Below are 22870 nucleotides of genomic sequence, written 5' to 3' on the forward strand. Positions count from 1 at the left end.
ATGGAGCTTTAATAAGTTGTACATACGCACAATTTACTTGTAATCTTGAGTTTTAAGTAATATGCATTAATAAACAGTACTTTACGCATAAAAAGTGATTTTTAAGAGTTTTTGTCAAATGATTTATAATATAGAATATATTATATATATATATATATATATATAATATAATTTAAGTTTAATAACAAAACAATTTATTTTTGTTTAATATTACAAATTTTATAAAGATAATAATTAAGTATTCTGTTAGAACTCAATGATTATGCTAATTATATTTTAGATTTTTTATATTTTAAATGAGATGTTTATCCTGTATTTGATTGTGTTTATCTGCAGTTAGTCATACGAATTCAGATATTGAATGAAATCGGATAGGGATGAAATCGTTTAGGGATGAATGAGTTTAAGAGTTTTAAGAGTTTTTAAGAGTTTTAACCAAATGCTTTATAAGATAGTATAGATTAACTTATATTTTTGATAAGACATTAAATCAAAATAAAATGGTTAAAAAATAATAAAAAAATATAAACAAACATTTAATTTTTTTATAAGAACTTGTAACTAAATAAGAACCTTTGTTACACAGTAGAAGCTATTAAAAGAAATTAACATGAACCTCAACATGAACATTTTATTTGTGGATGCTCTTATCTTACTCCAAAAGCAAATTTCTTTAACGATAGGGTGATATTTAGCAAAAAAAGAAGTTAGGGGACTAAAAGTAGAAACAAGTTATAATAAAAGGGTTGAAATGCAATTTTTTCCATACGTGTGTTGGATGATGGCGTCTTATTTATCACTGGATGGGTTTTGGATAATGGATAATGGGATGACGATAGCTAATCGAGATTCAGGGCCCACCTTGACAATGCCAACCGCCCAATCATTTCAAAGCAATCCATTTACCGAGACCTTATCAACTCGCCACCGAGTTAACTCATCAAAACCTCTCTCTTTTTTCAATCCAGTTTGATTTTTAAAGGGAAATTGACTAAAATAACTAATTTATATACTATACGTTAATCAAATAACCACTTTTTAGGGTATTTTCACAAAATAACCATTTAAATCTCCCTTGGGAGGAGATTTTAGCTAAATGGGGGCAGTTTTGATAAGAATGTATGGAGGGATCCCACATCTATCTGATTTGAATGACACAAATATGATATTATATCTGATCATGACCAAATCGCCTCAGAAAGCTCCAAATCGCCCCCTGAGGTGATTTGGACCCTTATTTGGTCTTATAGTGCTCTACATGTATACTATTTGTCTTCATTAATATTCGAACAATGTTCATATATGTTCACAAAAGTTCATTTGGCTATTGCACTTTTTCATATATTAACAAACAATGAATATTGAACACTTATGAAAATACGTTCACCAGTGATTTCGTGATATTTTCCTCCATACCGTCCATATCACCGGAAACAACATTAACAATAAGTTTAAAAAATGTTTGCTTGTGATTTATTCACTCGGATTAACAATTTACCCAATGTGTATATTAATATTCACATTTTAAAAAATGTTTACTTGTAATTTGTTCAATCAGATTAACAATGTTATCAAGATTAATTTAATTTTATGATGATACATTGTGTAATTTGGACAATTGATCATAATCCCTACAATCAAGCAACTATCAAATTGTAACAGCTCATTAATTAATACAAAATGTAACTTACGTGTAATAATCAATATCTTATTGAAACCTACCACAAACAATAAATCTTATTAGTCCACTAGGTTAACATAGTTAACACTAAAAATTGAGTTAACAAAAGAACCTAACTCTCTCTCTCTCTCTCTCTCTCTCTCTCTCTCTCTATATATATATATATATATATATATTGTCGGGTTTCAAAACAATTTTGTACCGTTTTAAGTGCGACGGAAAAATTAATTATGTTACTTTAGTTAGATATCTTTTTCCAAAAAGAAACTTTTGTTCGGATCCACTGACTTTTAAACGAATCCAGACAAACCATAGAGTGTTTATCATTTTTTTTTCTTTCAGATTGATGTAGGTTATGACAGAACACTTAGGGGGTGTTTGGTTCGTAGAATGAAATTCAATGGAATTGGAATTCATCAAATGAATTTGACTTTGAGGGAATGAAATGGAATTTGACCATGCCTTTTGATTGCGTTTGGTTGGATGGAATTGGAATGAAATTCTTAACCGAATTGGAATTTTTTTGTTTCGTTCACGGAATTCAACGAGAAAATTACGGGCAAAAAAAACTGAAACCAAAACTTTCGGGCTGGGTTCGGGGACATCTTATCGGGAACGGGTTGGGGATCGAGGTCAAATTCGGGGATTTTAACGGGGACGGGGGCGGGGGCGGTGATCATCGGCCCGGCCTGGCTTGATATGTGTATATACATTAATTTTAATTTATATACATATATATATATATATAATATAATAAATTCGGGGATTTTTAGATCTATTTCAGGTTTCGGTTTAGGTTCGGTTACAACCAACGGTGAACGGGAAAAATAGAATTTTTACCTTCACAAATTCCCCAACGGGGTTTAGGAAAACCGCGGGACCCGATAAGATCCCCGACGGGGATCAGGGCGGTCATGGGGACGGTTTTAGTTATCGATTTCTGGAACGGTGATACCAATAACCGACCCGTTGTCATTCTTAGTTTTAAACGAGATCGAGCAAATGAGATCGAGCATAGCAGAACAGAGCAAATCGAGATACAGCGTCGATGAATGGATGAGGGCTAAGGAATTTGTCGGGTTGGAATTTGAAATCCGTGGTATATGCGGTGGAATTGTAAAATCAATGAATTAAGGAATTGGAAGGATTCCTTCACATCTATTATGTGAACCAAACATGAGATTTGGAATTTGGTCAAAGATTTGGACATTCCAATTCCACCAAATTCCATGAACCAAACACCCCCTTAGAAAGCAAAATAAGTTTCCTCTAACGTAGAGTCATACACAAACACGCTTGGCCTCAACAAGGTGCTCGTGCAAAACCCTATATTGGATCTTGATGTATTGACCAAATATCAAACTAATGACTGAAGCAGGTATTTCAAAACATTTATAGTCTGCTTCCTGACCTCCGCAATTCCCTCAAAATTGTATTCAAAATTCCGATACTTGATTTTATATTGCTAATGACCGAAACAGGTATTTCAAAACATTTATAGTCTGCTTCCTGACCTCCGCAATTCCCTCAAAATTGTATTCAAAATTCCGATACTTGATTTTATATTGACAAATACTTCATAATAATCCCCTGATAGATGCAATATAAATAGGTTACAAAAACATATACAAATTTGATTATATAAAAATGAGGTTATATTAAAATTAATATAATAATACTTACCAAGATATAGAAGATCAAAGTTTGTCCAACGAAGGTGAAAGAAGTAGCTGAATATTTAAAATTGGTGTTGTAAAAATCAGATTATATGGATTCTTGATATAAAATGTGGAATTGATAACGAAGATTATATTAAAATTCATGTTTTTCTTCGAATTATTTTCTAACATTTAGACTGATAATGAGTAACATGAGTTCATATGGGAAATACATCAGCTCCTAAGAGACTGAAAGGCTCTTGTCCATCACCTATCTAACTCATATATTTCTTTTGGGTTTAGTCTCTAGAGGCTTAAATTATGATTGGTTAAATAAGATTTGTACAGTTTGTACAAATAACGTGGTTTGCAAAATAAACCTCTTTTATATATGTATGTATTCAAAACCAAACCAGGTTTTGGTTCATTTGTTTTCTTTTACAAAGTCTAGAGTAAATTTTGTGTATGATTATATCATATAAAACTCAACATCATCTATTGCAGGTTCATACGTGTTTGTTTACGAAGGTTTTGGGTATCGTTTTTGTTACACATGAAGAAGAGAATATGGTGAGTATTCTTTCATCACTGTTTGTTGTTGTATTTGGTTAAAATGAAAGGAACATGCATTTTGCTACATTCGTGTGTTCGGTTGTGATATGATTCAAAGGCTTTTCTCCTTATCTTCCCATTCTTTCATCACCGGTGAGTCTTTTTTTGTGTTGAGGTTTGCAATGATTTCGTTTCTCTTTTGTACAGCCTAGTGATGGCCAAAAATGGGTCTTGGACTGGGTCGGGCCGATCTCAAGATTTTTCATATTCAGCCATAAATAATCGGTCCTGGCGTAACCGGTCCCGGTCCCGCTCGAAAAAGTTGAGCCTGGTCAAGCTTTATTGTAATCGGTTATGGGCCACCGGTCCCGGTCCCAACCAGTCCTGGTCATTAAAAAATATATTTTTTAATTTTATTTTTATAATTTTATATAATTTTAATACATTATAAAATTTGTAATTGGGTCACTTTAAAAATACGTTTTATTATAATTAAAATGACATTTTCTTACAAAATATAGCGAGAAACCGATAATTGTGAATGTTTTTTTGCGTTTTTGCAAATCGAGAACTTGGTATGTAAATCCCTCAATCAAGACACTTATATATAGTGTTTAGAAAGCAAAAAATACAAAAAAAGGGGCCAAAAAACGGCTACATTTTAAAAAAAATAGTTACATTTTTTAAAAAATCGGGCCGAGCCGGGCCATAACCGGTCCCGGTCCCGTGAAACACCTCAAATCCATACCCGGTCCTAGATTTCGATCCTATAACCGGTCCTTGCCGGTCCCGACGGGTTTGGCCATCACTACAACACCTCACCATATTGCTTCAATGTTTACTTGAGGTTTGTAATCCATTTGGTTTTTATTGTATCCGTTCCTGACAATTTTTAGGCCCATTGAATAAAAAATGTGAGATTACTTATGCAAACTATATAAGTTTATGAAAAGGAAGATAAGAAGTTTTTGGTTTAAGAAAAATATAACACAATATTATATATTATCTTGATATTTTACCATAGTGTTGGAGTCATTGTAGGTGGATCTGTCTTCGGTAATATTTGGATTCGGATCTAAAATGGATGAAAATTTCCACTAGATCGTCCTGAGGTTTAACCAATATACCAGAATCCAAGTGGTTAACTTAAAGAAATTGAGAATAACAATTGATTAGCTCAAAAAAACTGGAAAAAGGAATCGAGAATAAATTGTGACGAGAAATATAGTGAGCTTAAAATCAAGTACAATTTTTTCATAAATAGGCATGGGAATGGGGCAGGGACCTTAATTCTCGTCTCCATCTCCGATTACTTATCTTTATCCCCGTTCTCATCCTCATCGCTACCGGGGAATATAATCACATCTACATCCCCAACGGGGATTTCTTTTCCATTTATGTAAGTTATTTTAAATTAAATATGTGAGAAACCACACGTGTTTAAATCTTAAACATTTTCAATAAATCTTAAACCAAAATGAATTTAATTTAATACAAGAAAACCACAACATCATATAAGAATTAATAACCTAAAAAAAATTCAATTTAATCCAAAAAAAAAACTAAAAGTCACGTGTACCAAAAGATATTGAGTAATATTAAACCATATCGAGTAATATACAAAACTTATTGAGTAATTGTATTTTTACTTGATACCCAAAATATTATATATTAACATTCAAAATATTATATACTAGCATCCAAAAAATAAAAAAATTATATTATACACCTTGTTAGGAAATTGAAAATTATGAATTATCGCTTTAGTTGAAATAATATATATATATATATATAATTTATTAATTAATATATAACTGGTACGGGGTGGGACGAGGAGTATAATATCTGTCCCCGTCCCCGGTTTGAGACAAACATGGATCCCCGTACCCGTGCCAATCCCCGATTTAGCGGAGAATCCCCGTCCCCATCCGCATCTCCGATTTAGTGGAGAATCCCCGTCCCCAACAGAGGCAGGTGGACCAGGTTCCCTGACGAATCGGAGCCTATTCATATAAAAAAGAAAATTGAAGGTATAATCCTAATAAAATTGATTACGGAGATAAAGCAAATTTAGTCAATAATCTGATGCATGGAATCGACTTTTAGGTTAAAATCTCAAAAAGAAAGAAATGAGGAGTTTATGCTTCATCGCTTCGCTCTCAAAACATCGATATAATCAAACAGGATGACCAGACATGTTTTATTATGACATTTTATTTATGTACCAAATCATGTTTTTTCGATAAACAATGAAACTACTATCGAGAAATCAAATAACCCAATTTGTAACTGCGAAGTTTAGTGGAATATCAAGATTCGCCAGAAAGTAATACTCTAACGGTGATAAAAGATCTTGAATCTCTTAAGAGATATTCGAATACCCAAAATGGGGAACAATTTCCGATCGGTGTGATCATTTGCCGTTACAAATAGATATGGGTGGTTGAAATGCTTGTTTTATGATTATTCACCACTATCTTATAAATCAGATTTATCAAAAGTCTTAAAAACAATTTTTAATGCACAAAGTATTATAATTTATGTACAAAGTCTTAAAAATAATTCATAATGCATTAAGTGTACTACTACTTTATGTACTTAGTCTTAAAATCTTTTAATCTACAATTAAAATAACATACAGTACAAGTTACCAATGCATATTATTACATTTTCTTTTCATGTTTCTAAGATACTTTTGACACTCTTCACTCATTCCTTCACCCTCTCATACCTCTATGTCTTCTCCCCATCCCCCAATATGAGATTCAAACTGATATTCACCATGAGTTATTAAAAGTTCTTTTATTCATTTATCATTTAATTGCTCTAGAACTCTCGGTCTTGGTCTTGCTCTCGATCTCTTGATTCTTTGTTCTTGGTGTAAATCGAACACATTTGTGAAGTCGTTTAAATATGTTGGATTTTAAATATATTGGATTTTAAACCGTCATACAATTTTTTTTTCTATCGATAGACTGTAATTGGAACCATAACTATTATTTATTTAAATTGTATTAATATGTAAAGACCAAATGTAACTTATATCATCGTTAAATCTTCAGTAATAAACCCAGTGGAACTTCAAAATTGTTAAAATTTACAGCTCCCGCTACATTGCACGGGTACACAACTAGTTTTGTTTAAAACATATTTACATGTCACATATTGAAAACCATGATTAAATACTTACGTACTAAAGTTGGAGGTTTAGTTGGTAACGTAAAGGTTAGTGTTTATATATGTAAATTTTGTTGTAAGTGATCCTTGAAACTTATACTTTGAAAACGTCGTATTTTTAAGTTATCAGAAATGTTGAATTTCACGTATCTGAGATTTAAAAAAGTTTTCGCTTCCGTTTTGGAAATTATATTGTTTGAAACAATTTATACAACTTTTCTTTTAGGACATTGTTGTTGTTTTGATTTGTGCTGATTTTATTACAAGATAATTATATTTTATTATTAATAAAAAATGGAGTATTTATTTTATTTTATATCATTAGTTCGCTGTACTTTTCTATTAATTTATTGATACATGGAAACGAAAAATGGTATATCTTTTTTTTCATGTAAGTATACAGATTTATTCATTCAAACAGACGTTTAAAAATAGTTTGGTTTATTTTTTGGTTTCAGTAAATTCAAGGATTCGATTGTTCGATCTAAGTTTAAGTATTTATTTATTCGATTTCATTATATTAATTATTTTTTTTTTCAAAAAAATATTTAAGACATAACCATTCAAAATATGAATGTACATCAGGTTTTTTTCTGGGTTTTTAATAAATTTAAAGATTTATTTGGTTAATTTTAATAAATTTAAATATTTATTTATCGAAAAATAGTTTAAGGATTTTACGTTTTAAAATGTGAAAATGTTGGGTATTTTTTAAAGACTTTTCTCCAAATTATTGTTAAACTTTAAATTCATAATTCTTCTTTTTAAAGAAAGTTTTGACTGGAAATTTTGAAGTCAAAGATAAGATATGGAAACTTTTCGAGATTTCAAATGTAACCCCTCAATCTTTAGGAGAATTACAAATTTGACCCTAGAAGTTGAGTGTCTTGCAATTCTCATCCAAACAAAGACACGTGTTAGCGGCAGAGAAGGCGCCGCCAAGCCGCATATATACACGTCATATTCCAGAAGCCACACGTATATAACTATATTTATGCTACTTCTTTGAAACAATTAAACAAGTTTATAATAAGATGACGTTTGTTTTTTAAGAGGTTTTGAAGTCTGAAGTCTGATTTCATTTTTGAATTTTAAAAGGTAGTACTGAAGTCTGAAATCTGAATTAGTTAGACTGTTTGTTTTTACGTCTGAAATCTGAAATCTGAATCAGTCAAGTTTTGGRTCTGATAGATTTGGATCGATCTGGGTCATGATTTTACGAGAATATGTGGATCGATCTGGGTCGTGATTGATTTGGAGATCGAATGTCTTGCAAGATAAATTTGGAGGACTAAATCTGGAGGTGAGAATGGAGGGGAGAGTCTGGAGGGAGCGAGTAAGAGGATTTAAGTGATTATGTTATCACTTTTTTTTCAAAGCAAATTAAGAGTTTTTCAGCTGTTATTTATATAAAAAAACAAACGGTCTGAAAATAAAAATGTCTGACCGGTTCAGACTTAAGAGGCATTAAATGGTTTTTTTCAAAAAACAAACAAGCCCTAAGTGTTTGTATTTTTGTTTTTATCTGTTTTAAAGTATTTATTTATTTTTAATTTTAATTAATTAAATTTATTACGAATAAAATTATTATTATTAGCTAAAAATATATAATTCTTATATATCTTGGAACCGAAAAGAAGGGGTGCACATTATACAAGTCGGACAGGTTTGGATGGACAAACAAAAAATCTGATCAGATTTTGGATATAGAAACCAAACCCTAAATTGAGGGTTTCGAATTTTAGATTGCTTCAGGTTCAGGTCAACTGATATTAGATATAGTTATATTTAAAAAATATATAATATTCAATCTATTTTGACGACGAATTTAATGAGAGAATTGATGAAATTAATTAGGTTTAGAAGGTGTTGGATATTATTTATAAAAACAACTTATTGACTTATTCCGGTGTGACATCGGTAATAAACACTTTTGAGTGTTTGGATAAACAACTTATACCGGTGTCAAACTGGTAATAAGAAGTTTTTGAAAAAGTTAACCTAACTAACTTATTATAAGTTGATAAGAACTTTTGTAGAAAAACTAAGTTGTTTCAAATAAGCAATTCCAAACACCCCTTTAGTATTTAAAAAAAATACGACCGATTAGAATTTAGAGTTGTTAAAGGATAAATTAGACAAATAAATGTATTTATATAATATCTAGAAATTATATATATACACACACACGGGGGAAGTTCAAATGAGAGGCTAAAAATTTTACGAGAAGATAAGAAGTTTCAATATTATATATGATTACATGCATGACACACAAGTTTGATTATATATAATTAAATACGTGTTGCATTGACTACATATAGATGCTTAACCATATATGATTACACACACCAAAGGAGTGTAATTATATTGATATTAAAACTTTCAGTCTTCTCACAAAATGTTTTAATTTCTCACATGATCCTTCCTCATACATATACATATATTTCAGGTTTTCAGATGGGTCAGAAGAAAAAAAATCAAACCCAACCAAAATGCATATATCCCCCAAAAAGTCGGGTTCCGGAATTTCGAATTTCAGAGTCATTTGGGTTCCACACAAACACTTCATTTTGGGTTCGGAATTTCGGACTATTAGAATGGTTTATTGAAAAGATTTTTTAAATATTTTTTACCTATTGTATGTTAACAAGATCAGTTTAAATAAATTCAAGTTTATCTATACTATCTATATCTATACTATATTATAAAACATTTAACTAAAACTCTTAAAAACAATTTTTTTATGCATAAAGTACTGTTTATTGATGCATATCACTTGAAATTCAAGATTACAAGCAGAATATGCATGAATACATCTTACTAAAGTTTCATGCTTGAATTCGTGTAAGTAACTAGGGATAAACATAATTAAATACATGATAAACATCATTTTAAATATAAAAAACCTAAAATATAATTAAGATAATCATTAAGTTATAACAGAATGTTTAATTATTGTCTTTATAAAAAATTATATTATTATTAAATAGTTAATTTGATACTAACATTGATTTATTTATTTTCAAATTTATTTTTCATTAAAAAATAAAAACATTACCGTTTTCTCAAAAGCACATAAAATCACATTATTATTATATCAATAGAGACAAAGAATAAAAACTAAACATTAAAATCGAGATTTATCTCGCTGTATTACACGAGTACCCTTAGGGTGCGTTTGGTACGCTGGACAGGGTGGGACAGGACAGGACATAACACATTTGTCCTACGTTTGGTGTAGCTAAATGTGGAACTAAGTGGAACTAACTTGGACACACATGGGACACGCGTGTTCCACCATTACCCCTGGAACTAAGTGGAACACAAAGCTTTTTCCCTCTTTACCCCTTCTTCCCCTACTCGGCTCATCACCTCGCGACCTCCATCTCCTCGCGACCTCCATCTCCATTGACGGCGACCTCCATCTCCTTCGACGGCGACCATCATCAACTCCATCGACGGCGACCTCCATCTCCATCGACGGCTACCTTCATCAACGCCATCGACGGCGACCTTCACTGGAGAGTCGATTTCTTCACTGGAGACCTCCATCTCCATCGATTTCTTCACAGCATCGACCTCCATCTCCAATCGACGGACGACGACCTGGTTTTCGCCACTGTTCATCGCCACTGTTCATCGACGACCTAATCCAATTCAATCTCAAAACTGCATCGCCCCCTAAAAGGTACACACAAACCTACAAATTGTAGCTGTTCATCGCTTTTCTTGATTTATTACTTCAATTTGGACATGGGTTTTGTTTTCCATCAAAATCTATGTTGATTTTGGGGCTTATTGTTGTTGTTGCTGTTTGATCAAATGTTTAGCATAAACCTCGATTAGGTTGTTGTTTCTATCGCTGTTGCTGTTTGATTTTGTTGTTTCCTATTGCTGTTAATTGTTGTTGGTATTTATTAGGGCTGTAGTGGTAGTAGGACCAGTGTTACCAGAATGCATTTCGTAGTGAAAAAACACTAAACAGCTCACTGGGGGGTAAATTGGTCATTTTAACCAGTTCTGTCCTGTCTTGTCCTGTCTTACCAAACGCTGAACAACTGTCCTGTCATGTCCCGTCCCGTCCTGTCCTGTCCCGTCCCGTCCTGTCCTGTCCTGTCCAGTCCTGTCTGCACACCAAACGCATAGTATTATAAAACATTTGACAAAAACTCTTTAAAACCTTTTTTTATGCATGAAGTACTGTTTATTGATGCATTTTACTTAAAATTCAATATTACAAGTAAATTATGCATAAGTACAAGTTATTAAAGCTTTATGTTTGAATTCGTGTAACTAACTGCGGATAAACATAATCAAATAGAGGATAAACATCTCATTTTAAAATATAAAAAATCTAAAATATAATTAAGATAATTATTGAGTTTTAACAAAATATCTAATTATTATCTTAATAAAAAAATTATATTATTAAACCTAAATTAAATTATAATAAAAAATAAATTAAAGAAATTACACACAATTTTTTTTTCTAAATAGTTAGTTTGATACTAATATCAATATTTTTTTTTTCAAAATTTTATAATATTTTCATATTTATATTTTATTCAAAAATAAAACATTATCACTTTCTCAAAACCACATAAACTGTATTATTACATCAACATAGACAAAAAATAAATAAAACCAAACATTAAAATCAAGATATATCTGATTACATTATGCGAGTATCCTTCTAATAATACATTAACCATATCCTTAATATCTCTTTAAAATGATGAGATATACGTAAATTCGAGAAGGTTTCAACGTGATAAACATGCCATTAATTAATCACAAAATCCAAATACCTTAAATTCAGGACAGTTTGAGCGTCATCCAAATCCCGAAACCCCAACATCTTTTATTTCTAGTTTATGACTCGTGGACCCTTGGCTGCTTGCACACACCTCTCTCTCTATATATATATACACACACACATATATTATATATTTCACACACACATATATTATATATTTTTATATATATACACCCACCCAAAAACACACACACATACACACGCATTTTAAGGAACTTCTTCGTTTTCGAAACACTTAATTGTATCTCCATGTGAATTGTGAACTTATCGGAGAAACGCTCCCCAGGTATGCACTCTCTTCATCTTCTATTATTTCCATCTTATGGTATATATTACACACACACACACATATATATATATAGATACATATACATATATATATATATGTATATATGAATTTCTTTAATTTCTCAAACTAATTGTGTTCGATCGAGTTTAATCGCTCTTTCCAAAATTGGTTTTCTTGGAGTTGATTGTGAAACCATTTGAGACGAGGGTTTAATAGGAAACACGACAATCTTTAAAGTTAGATTCAAAAAATACATAATCCTTAGTTATTTTTGTATGTGTTTCGTAGGTGAATCGAATTTTGTAAGCAAAATAAAGCTGATTACGAAGAAGATATGGACTTGGGTTATGGACCTTATGTTGATCCCGAGCTCGAATTGCTCGTTGATAGAATCCACCCTCCAAGGTTCGATTTAAATTTTTAGTCATTTTAATTCATTGCTATTATACTTGATATGTAGAAAGACATGTTAATTTAATAATCTTAAATATTTTAAGAATACATAAACCACATATTTTATGAATATTCATGATAGATGTTATTAATTATGAATATTTTGTCAACATAGATTATCATAAATTTTTCCCTTCTTTAAATGCTAATGGAATTTTTTGAAACTAGTACTACGTTTATCAACTAAATAAACAACATAATTTTTGAGATATATGAAAGTATCATCTGATAACAGGTTTATTTTACATTCGACTGCATTATACATGTTCTGATATAATTAATTTTTATATAGAAGTCTTGAAAGTTCAAATTTGTGAGTGTTGTGCAGGGTTTGCATTGATAATGATTCATATCAAGATTGCACCCTTGTGAAGGTAACTCATTCATATCAAGACTGGACTTTTTTTTTTTTTTTTTTCTAAATAACATATTTAATTGCAAAATTGTTCGATCGATTTAGAGGATATCCATATCTTCAAAAAAGTCTCGGTCTTTAAACCCCTCAAATCAAATGTGATGTAAATTATATGATTTTGAAAAGATTCAATCTTTTTTCTTTTTTAATGGGTTATCATCAAAACATCAGTCGATGACCACAAAAAGATGAATGATTTATAAAGGGTATTTATTTTATATCTGATTTCAAGATTGATGAGCTCAGTTGTTTAAGGAGTTATTAAATATATTACATCAATTGATGACAAAAAAGTTGGGTCATTTATAAAAAATATGTCTTTTTAAAGGGTTAAAGAGGGTATCAAGATCGTCTCAGCAAAGATATGAAAAGGACATAGGAAGGTTCAAATGTGGTTTCCATTGAATTAAGCAACCATGTGGAATTATAAAAAAAAAAGGTTTAATGGCGGGGACCTCATGGCCCCGTGGTCCACATTTTGTGAACCCTACTTGCCATACCTTATAAGCAAGCACCGGAAAAGACAACCTGTCCTTCCATGGAATCAAACCCGGGTGGGCACGCCCAAGGCAAGGCATTTACGGAAGGAGGTGGCCATCATGTGGAATTATGGTGGTAACCTTTTTGGTTGGACTATAAATATAAAATTATGTACCATCTATTTGCAAATTAAAGGTGTATGGTGAGAAAAGTAAGAAGAGCTCTCCATCATTTTGTCAGTTCTAATTGAATATCAATACTAATGAGATGTATCGAGATGTATCAGATCAATTCTTTTCTAAAGCATAATTCATGGGTGAACATGAGAATAAAAGTGCTCAAAGGTTTCGATCTTTTCTTATGATTCTCACCATAACTTCTCTTATCATATGATCCTTCACTTATATATGTATGTATGTATGTGCACGTGTGTGTGTGTATAAAGACAGGTTCCCTTAGAAACTTTAAATTGATTAGGATTTTGGGAAACACTCACAATGCGACATGTGGCATATTCATTAGGAATATAGACGTGTTATTCATAATGAATAACACATTCATATTCATCATGAATGTGTTATTAATGATGAAGGATACATGACGCATCGTTGATGGTTCCCAAGTTTCTAATCAATTTTGGGTTCTTACGGAACTTCTCTCTCTCTCTTTGTATATATATATGTATCTATATATATAGATAGAAAGAGAGAGAAGGAGAAGAAGAAGAGTGAGTTCAAATTAACGAGAACATCGTCATTTTACAAAAACATGAGAGCACTTATATCACATATGATAATAAACATGAATGAACCTGATGGTGTGCACTTGACCTACGTCGATCAATAGATTGTCTGTGTCCCTAATAAAATCCTAAATTAAAATAAAACTCATTAAATAATTGAAATTGATTCACAATTTATGTTTCAAAGAAGAATAGAAAGAAAACACCCACCCAAGTGGGAAAGAAGCCACTCAAAGATGCAAAAATTGACCCTCAACACATACCAATGGCTTCCTTTTTGAACTTTGTTTTATTATCATTTATTTTTAATTTACTTTTGCTTTTATTTAATATTTCTTTTTTTAAAATAATGAAAAATTCTCATTGCAATTAAAATTAAATATTTAAATCAAAAAATGATTTGGAATTTGGATAATTGATATTGTTTCGATGACGAAGGTGGATAGCGCGAACAAGCACGGGATATTATTAGATATGGTGCAAGAGTTGACAGATCTTGACCTTGTGATCTCCAAATCGTACATTTGTTCAGATGGTCGTTGGTTCATGGATGGTTAGTCATCGACCCTAATCCTTTTCATTTCCTCTTATGACTATATATGTTCATGTAAACTCACATTGTCCTTTTTGTGTATAGTGTTCCATGTGACTGATCAACTCGGTGATAAGATTACAGACAAAAATGTTATACGTTACATACAACAGGTTTCTATCGTTTCAAGTCCCTTAGTACAATATATAGAGTAATTTATATATATATATTGTTTCAAATACAACCCGTGACATTTATACAACCAAAGCAACCCAATAAATTGACGTAAGATGACATTTTTTTAACTTTGTGTAGTCAATATGTGCAATTAGGAGAGGGAACACACAACTAAAAACAAGTATAAGCAAACAAATCAGAACAAACCACGAATGGATGGAGCATACGACCCTGGAGATGACATCAACCGATCGGCCGGGCCTGTTGTCGGAGATATCGGCCGTACTGGCGGAACTAAAATGCCGTGTTTCTGCTGCAGTGGCATGGACTCACAACACACGAGCCGCTTGCATCATGCATGTACAAGATGACTCGAACCCTGGCTCCATCATGGACCCTCATAGGGCGGACCGAGTTCAAGCCCAACTAGTAACTGTGGTCGATGCTCACCACACCAATCGCCAACGATGGAGCCTCAGGTTGACCGGCCCAACCACGGGTCAAACCCACACCGAGAGACGGCTCCACCAGCTAATGATGGCCGATAAAGACTACGAAGAGACTACATATGGTACAAAAGGCTATGAGACAGTAGTTACGATTGAAAACTGCAGAGAAAAAGCGTATTTGGTTCTGAATATAACGAGCCGAGACCGGCCGAAGTTGCTATTTGACACAGTTTGCGCGCTCACGGACCTGCATTATGTGGTTTTTCATGCTACAGTTAGCTCTAAAAGATCTGTTGCTTTTCAGGTACATATTAGTTTCGTTTAAGAGTACAGTCTTTAAATTGTTAAGAGGTGGATTTTGTTTGGCAAAAAAAATTGTCTTTTAATGGTTTTAAAACTCTCTGAATGATTTTATGTTATGGGTCTTTCTTAACCATTCAATGTCTTAATTTCGTTGTAAATAATTACAGAATAGTTATATTTCATTTTGCACTATATCATCAGAGCTTTTAATCATTCTGACCATCAAATCATTCAGTAACTCTGTCAAACAACCCCTACTTACATTTGGTTAAACCCTTAACTAACCTTCTTTAGATCAAAATTACAGGAGTACTACATAAGAAAGAAAGACGGGCCTACGTTAAACTCGGAGATTCAACGGCAAGCGATCACCCGATGCATAATTGCAGCAGTAGAACGAAGAGTATCGCATGTATGTGTCTACACCAAACTAGTTATACTACACTAAAATCAGTTTTATGGGCCGCCAATTATGTCTAAATGTCCTGACACAGTGTTCTATAAAATTAAAGTTTATAGAATCAAATAATTATATATCATATGTAAAAGTGTTGCAATAAGTTAGTGTTCTAACATGTTTGTTAAGACACTTTATTTAGTTTTTTATATCACATTATTTAAAAAAGTATCCAATAAAAATATATGTTCATAATACATTTATGCTAAAAGAAACTAATAGAAAATATTCTGAAAATTTTGTTATTGTAGTGCTTTTACTCAGGATTATATACAATTGTTTGGTCCTATAAATGAGTCTATTATGATATTTAAATGTATTTGATGCTCTAACGTGAAATCTGTTATAGGGTTTGAGACTAGATATCAGGAGTCGCGATAGATCAAGACTGCTATCGGATGTCACCCGAGTGTTTTGTGAAAACGGGCTCTCGATCGCAAGGGCCGAGATCCGAACACATGGAGAAAGGGTGGTTGGGTCRTTTCATGTGACCGATGCTCATGGACACAATGTGGATCATGGCATGGTGGAAGCAGTGAAGAAAGAAATCGAGAAGCTTGGGGGAATGGTCTTGGTGGCAAGTGAWTCATCGTCGAATTGGTTGGCTACTGGACCGTCAAGTAATAACGACAGGGAAGAAGAAAGGCCGGCAAGATTTTCGCTAGGAACGTTGTTATGGTCACAGCTCGAAAGGCTTTCGAGCAAGTTTCAGACGCTAAACTTGCAATCCCAAAAGAGTAACAAGTTCTCAGAAATCATGTAAATTCTTCGTATAAAGGAGCTTTTTAATATACATACATACATACATATATATATATATATATATACATACATTATATGCATAAGATATGATATTAGCTTGTATGTGTATAAAATTAATTACCTAGAACAGGTTGAGGAATCCAACTTATCAAAATTAATATATCATAATTATATATGATTGCAGCATGTTTTTGCAGTGCCATAAGTTGCTACTTTGACTTCCTTTTTATGTGTCGATGTATATCCTTACGATGTTGCAAGCTGTGGCGTTTCCATTTATTTTTCCACATGGTTATTCATGATAATTACCTTTCTATTTGGACTAGTTTTGAGTCGATTCAAAGTACTGGGATTTGATAGGACAATTGTAACAGGATTATGGATTATTGATGATTTAACTAGGGTTTATAGCTTAGTGATATATGTGCATTGATGATTGCTTATTAGGCAGAGGGACCAGAAGGGGATCTAGATGAAGTTACATAGGGTTTATTTTGATGTTGAGATTGGTGGAAAGCCCATGGGTATGTTCAATTGTCTGCACTCTTTGTATATACATTGTTAAATTGGCTATTGTTTGTTTCTTAATTCAAAAAGCCTTTTATTTGAACTGAATATAGATAGATGCTGCTAATTTTCTTGGATAAGCATTGCGATTATTTGATAAAGATAATGAACATTTGAATCTTGCTCAAGAACTTATGATGTGATGGCTTATACCTACATGCTGGCTAACAGGGAGCTTGGTGAACTTATGAGCTATGGCTATCTTGTGACATTCTATTACTTCATCTATGGTCCCTTGATTCTTGTTTTGATCTTTACCTATTTGATTTTCTGAAATGATGGTCCTTTAGGGGCTGTTTGGCAGTTGCTGAATGATTTAGTGCAGAATAGTTAAGAGGTCAGAATGGTTGAAAGGGTCAGAATGGTTAAGTGCTGAATGAAATAATGTTTTTTAGTAACTGTTCTATGAATGATAATAAATTACCATTTTAACCCTCTCTAACAAAAACCCATTATTCCATTTTAACCATTAGGGCTCCCTCAAAGTTCCCTCTGTGAAGAATCGATCCCTCAATCGCTGCCTCTCAATCGATCCCTCCATCGTTGCCTCTCAATCGTTGCCCCTCAATCGTTCCCTCAATCGTTCCCTCAACCGATCCCTCCATCGTTCCCTCAATCGATCTCTCCATCGTTCCCTCTGTGAAGAATCGATCCCTCCATCGTTCCCTCTGTGAAGACCGGCGACTTAAACCGACTAACGACCGGCGACAAAACAAAAGGGAACCGACGAGACCGAAGGACGAAGGGGCTTAACTGACAGAAGCGAGACCAACGACGAAGATGGAGGACGGGAACCGACGAGGCGACGACTTGGGGAGACGAAGGGGCTGTGGAAAGGGCGACCGACGACACCGGCGCCGGAGAAGATGGGGGAGGCGATAACTTGGGGAGACGACTTGGGGAGACGATGGGAAGGGTATTCATGGAAGAAATGGTACTCTGAATGGTTGAGTAGCCCCCGACCCTCAAAATGGTTAAGAGGTCTGTGTAACGATTAAGAGGTCTATTTTTTTTTTGCCAAACACATTTCACCTCTGACTGATTCAGAGGTTGGCTCTTAATGTCACCATTAAGAGCCAAACAAACAACCCCTTAGTCAAATTTACCAATGTTTGCAAGGAATATGAGTGTTTGATACGTTTGTATTTGATTAATATGAAAACTTGTTTTGAACAAGTAATGTTATGTTTGTTTGAATTAATATGAAATATGTAGTTACATTTACAAAGTAATTGTTTTATTCAGATATCTGTCAAACAACTATATTTCATTCAGTACTAAATCATACAGAGGGTTAAAATGGTAATTTGTTATCATTCAGAGAACATTTACCAAACAACCATATTTCATTCAGCACTTAACCATTCTGACCCTCTTAACCATTCTGACCATTTAACCATTCTGCACAAAACCATTCAGCAACTGCCAAACAGCCACTAACAAGCAAAGATAAAACGGATGTGTATATGAAATACTTAACAGTGACCGTGTCTTTCCGCTAAAAGACAAAACCTCACCATCTGTTTCTCTCACGTCTGCCGCAAAATCGGCTATATCTTTCCCTCCGCCTTTCTCATAATTCCAACACAGCTCGCCTCCGACGTCTCCTCATCGACGCTCGTCGTCCATCAGCCTCGTCAGCATCGCCGTTATCTCTCATCACCCAGTAGGCAAGTACCTTCTCGATTTGTACATCCCCTTTATCTGCTTTTCTATTCGATTTCTTTTTTTTTTTTTGCTTTTTACTCGTTGGTTGTAATTTATAATCATTTTACTCTCTGGGTTTTGTTTACTAGAAACTATTTGACCTTTGTTGATTAACTTTGTACTTCAGTAGCTCAGTTTACTGATGGAATGGGTGTAATCGGCATACCTGGTATCTGCACACAAGATGTTTGATAAAATGCCCAAATGACTGAATGATGTCTTGTTCAAACATGAACTCAAATTGCCTCTTTTTTCTTCTTAGAATGATCATGTTTGGAGCTCAATGTCATATGAATGTACCAATAAATCAAGATCGCACTACTTTTCTGCATAAATGGAACCAGTTTGCAATCAATTTGATACTATAAAATGGACATGTGAGAATATAATAAATTAAACTAATTTGCCAGCATACAAGTTGTGAAGTTTGTTATACTTCTTGATCAATAAGGGGTTTTCAACACATGAGATTCTTTGTTGCTTCAAATTTAAATCATGTTTGATCCTGTTAACTTTTTTGTATATCAATCTGTATTTCTGATAGCATGATGATGTTTCTGAACACCTGTATCATTTGTTTGTCTATGATGGATATTATCCTACTATTAGCATTGATTTAAGATTCTACCTGTATTGAAATATGAATGAATTGCAATATATTTTCTTGTCAAAATACATTTAAATTATGAAACTTGCACATTTCTGTCATTCAGCACTTGATTATGTAAACAGTTATATTTATTTAGCACTTAATCATACAGACGAGTAAAATAACAATTTTCTGCATTCAGCAGCGCTTACTAGTTACTACAAAGTACTTGGTACACAGACGTTTTTCAGTGAGCTACCACTCCAGACAAAGCTCTTACTGATTGATCCTCTGACCCTGTTAGCATCTACATGATTTTCTTTTTGTTGGTAAACAACCCCTAAAAGCTTGTTTGGGAGTTAGTTTATAGCAGTGCTTTGCAACACCAAAATGATATTTTTCAACTAAAATAAAGATCTGAACTTTTCAAGAATTTGTTGGCTTTTGTTCAATTATCTGGAGATACAATCGATGATGTTAATGCCGGTGAGGACTCGCCTCTTTAACCTTCGCATCTCTTCACTCCTTCCATCATCTTCTTCATCTTCTCTCCCTTTTGCACTCCCTTTCAGAAGCTCCCTCTCTCACTCTGCTCCACCCCACCATGTCTCCGCCACTAAAACGCCCAAAATCTCCATCTCCGACACTGCCAAATTCGTCCGAACCATCTTGTTTATCCCACCCGGAACAGACCCGGAAGAAGTCACCGAGGACATGATATTACCTGGGTCCAACATCGTTCTAGGGCCTTACGTGGGCGATGCCAAAGTCAAAGAGGTGGAATTTATGGGAAGTAGTGTTCGACCTAAGGATTGCCCTAAAGACGACCGACCCGAGTTTGCTATGCTGGGTCGCTCCAACGTTGGCAAGTCTTCTTTAATTAACTCCCTTGTTCGCAAGAAAGAAGTAGCTCTCACTTCCAAAAAACCAGGTTTTCCCTTTAATTTCATTCGTGATTATTTGAATCTTTATGTGATTGTTATATAGATTTAAATGATTATGCTATGAGCTATGGTGTTTGGATTGCAGGGAAGACTCAACTCATCAATCATTTCTTGGTGAATAAAAGTTGGTACCTTGTGGATTTACCTGGTTATGGGTAAGCTTAACTTCTAGCTTCATTTTCATCATGGTATTAGAATCGCATTTGCTTCGTTGGGTCACGAACTAGATGCGAGGGGAAAGATTCGTTATTGTTATTGTTATGGAGATTTAACTGTTTACCAATTGCTGACTGCCTCTTAGTGGATAAGAGACGCTTACCTGGTAAGATGTGAGGCTGTTTACCATACATTTGACCGACAAATGATGCTAACTGAGATCTGACTTGGTAAAGAAGGAAAGACTCTCTTACTCAGTCAGCTCTTACCCAGACCAAACCGACCGTAGTCTTACCCAGTTAGCACTTACCCAATTTGTGTTGGTAAAGGCGCTCTTACGCTGTAAATTAGACCGTGGTATGATTAGCAAAACCTAGTGAAGCATCTTTGATATAACGAACTGAATATCTTTTCAATTCCGAATGCAGCTCCAGCTAAAGCAATTGTAGCAGTTCCAGCACYGATGACTTTTAAACCCTCCATAACATTTCTATTTTTCTTGATATTATTTTGTTAAACAGAGAATAATCAATAACCTAATTGTCATTGCTATATTACTCCATCGGTTCTCAATATCACAGTTTTGGAAGCAGATCTAGCAAATAGATTGCTACTCTTCAGTATAAATATGAAAAATGGGTTACCCTTGATTGCCATTTGGTTTTTTCGAGGGAACCGGTAAGAATTCTTTTCAGTTCTGTTATGGTGCATTTGGTATGTGGAATAGGACAGAATAAAACAAAAACATGTTGTCACACATTTAAAGCAACATTATTAATGGGACAGGATGGGACTGAGCGGGACAAAAATGCATTTTTTTGTCCCACTAAAATAGGTGGAACGAAAATCAAGGAGATTAGACAAGATTATTAAATTACTAAACTACACACATCAAATTAAAGCGCTAAAACCTTCTATAATTCTTTCACCCACCTAACTTACTTTCACATGTCCCATCCAGTATTGTCTAGTTTGCATACCAAACACACCCTTAGAGCAAAGTTGAAAGAAATCACACTATTTATGTTGGATATGGAACTTGATTTGAACCATAAACCGATCTACAACTTCACCAATGATAGTTTTCCTCTCTTATTGAACGGATTCTTCAATGTATGAACATATTTAAGAAAAACTAGCATATGAAAGATGTTTTTTTGGAAATGGGTGATCCGAGACTTCGCCAAGAATGGCAAGTCGCGACTGTAGGCGTCCCACAGCGCCCTGAGGTATATCTCTCAGTGGCCACAAGCGCATATGTAGATGGCAGGATTTGAATATGAAAGATGTTTTTGCTACCATCTAAGCTCTATATTTCGTTTGTTGAGTGTGCAGGTTCGCAAACGCCCCCGAATCTGCAAGAATGGATTGGTCATCGTTCACCAAAGGTTACTTTCTAAATCGAGAAACTTTGGTAGGCGTGTTGCTTCTTGTCGATGCCAATGTCCCCACTAAAAAGATCGATCTTGATTGTGCTAATTGGCTTGGACGAAACAACGTATGATTCATTTTCTTTCAATCAAATTTTGGCCACATATCATCCACATTATATTATAGCCAGTTCAGGTCTGATTCTTTTCCATTACGAATTTCAGATTCCAATGACGATTGTGTTCACAAAATGCGATAAATCGAAGAACAGCAAGGGGCAGCGCCCGGACGAGAATATCAAGAGTTTTCAAGAATTGATAAAAGAAAATTACAAGATTCAACCTCCATGGATAATGACTAGCAGTGCCACTGGGTTGGGTAGGGATGAGCTTCTTTTGCATATGTCACAGCTTAGAAACTATTGGGACAATTAGAAGGTAATGTAATGTAATGCAATGCAATACAAGGCTGAGACAATGATCATGTGTTTAAACTGTTGGGATCCCACATCAGCTAATCAATATTAGAATGAATAGCTATTGCATATGTGATATTGCAATTGTTCTTTCAAGAGGTATAAGTATAACCATGTA

General features: G+C 33.7%; 2 protein-coding genes across 5 annotated transcripts; both read left to right on the forward strand.

The window, feature by feature from the left end:
- The first annotated feature begins 12071 nt into the window (after window positions 1-12071).
- On the forward strand, window positions 12072-17128 carry LOC112513175 (ACT domain-containing protein ACR1). Of its 4 annotated transcripts, none has more exons than XM_025119345.1 (8): window positions 12072-12170; window positions 12439-12578; window positions 12955-13000; window positions 14702-14816; window positions 14901-14968; window positions 15111-15725; window positions 16032-16136; window positions 16531-17128. In XM_025119345.1, exons 2-8 carry the CDS (start codon window positions 12508-12510, stop codon window positions 16942-16944), a joined length of 1434 nt encoding a protein of 477 aa, XP_024975113.1. In that variant the 5' UTR covers window positions 12072-12170; window positions 12439-12507; the 3' UTR covers window positions 16945-17128. The 4 variants fall into 4 exon arrangements, with proteins under 4 accessions (XP_024975113.1, XP_024975114.1, XP_024975112.1 ...); XM_025119346.1 differs by having other exon boundaries at window positions 12462-12578; window positions 12945-13000; XM_025119344.1 differs by having other exon boundaries at window positions 12462-12578.
- Window positions 17129-18898: 1770 nt separating this feature from the next.
- Window positions 18899-22821, forward strand: LOC112511987 (GTP-binding protein At2g22870). The gene is made up of 4 exons (XM_025117755.1): window positions 18899-20737; window positions 20836-20905; window positions 22242-22404; window positions 22502-22821. Exons 1-4 carry the CDS (start codon window positions 20278-20280, stop codon window positions 22709-22711), a joined length of 903 nt encoding a protein of 300 aa, XP_024973523.1. The 5' UTR covers window positions 18899-20277; the 3' UTR covers window positions 22712-22821.
- The last annotated feature ends 49 nt before the right edge of the window (window positions 22822-22870 follow it).

Source organism: Cynara cardunculus (assembly GCF_001531365.2).
Source record: "Cynara cardunculus var. scolymus isolate 2C chromosome LG 5, CcrdV1, whole genome shotgun sequence".
Taxonomy (NCBI): Eukaryota; Viridiplantae; Streptophyta; class Magnoliopsida; order Asterales; family Asteraceae; genus Cynara; species Cynara cardunculus.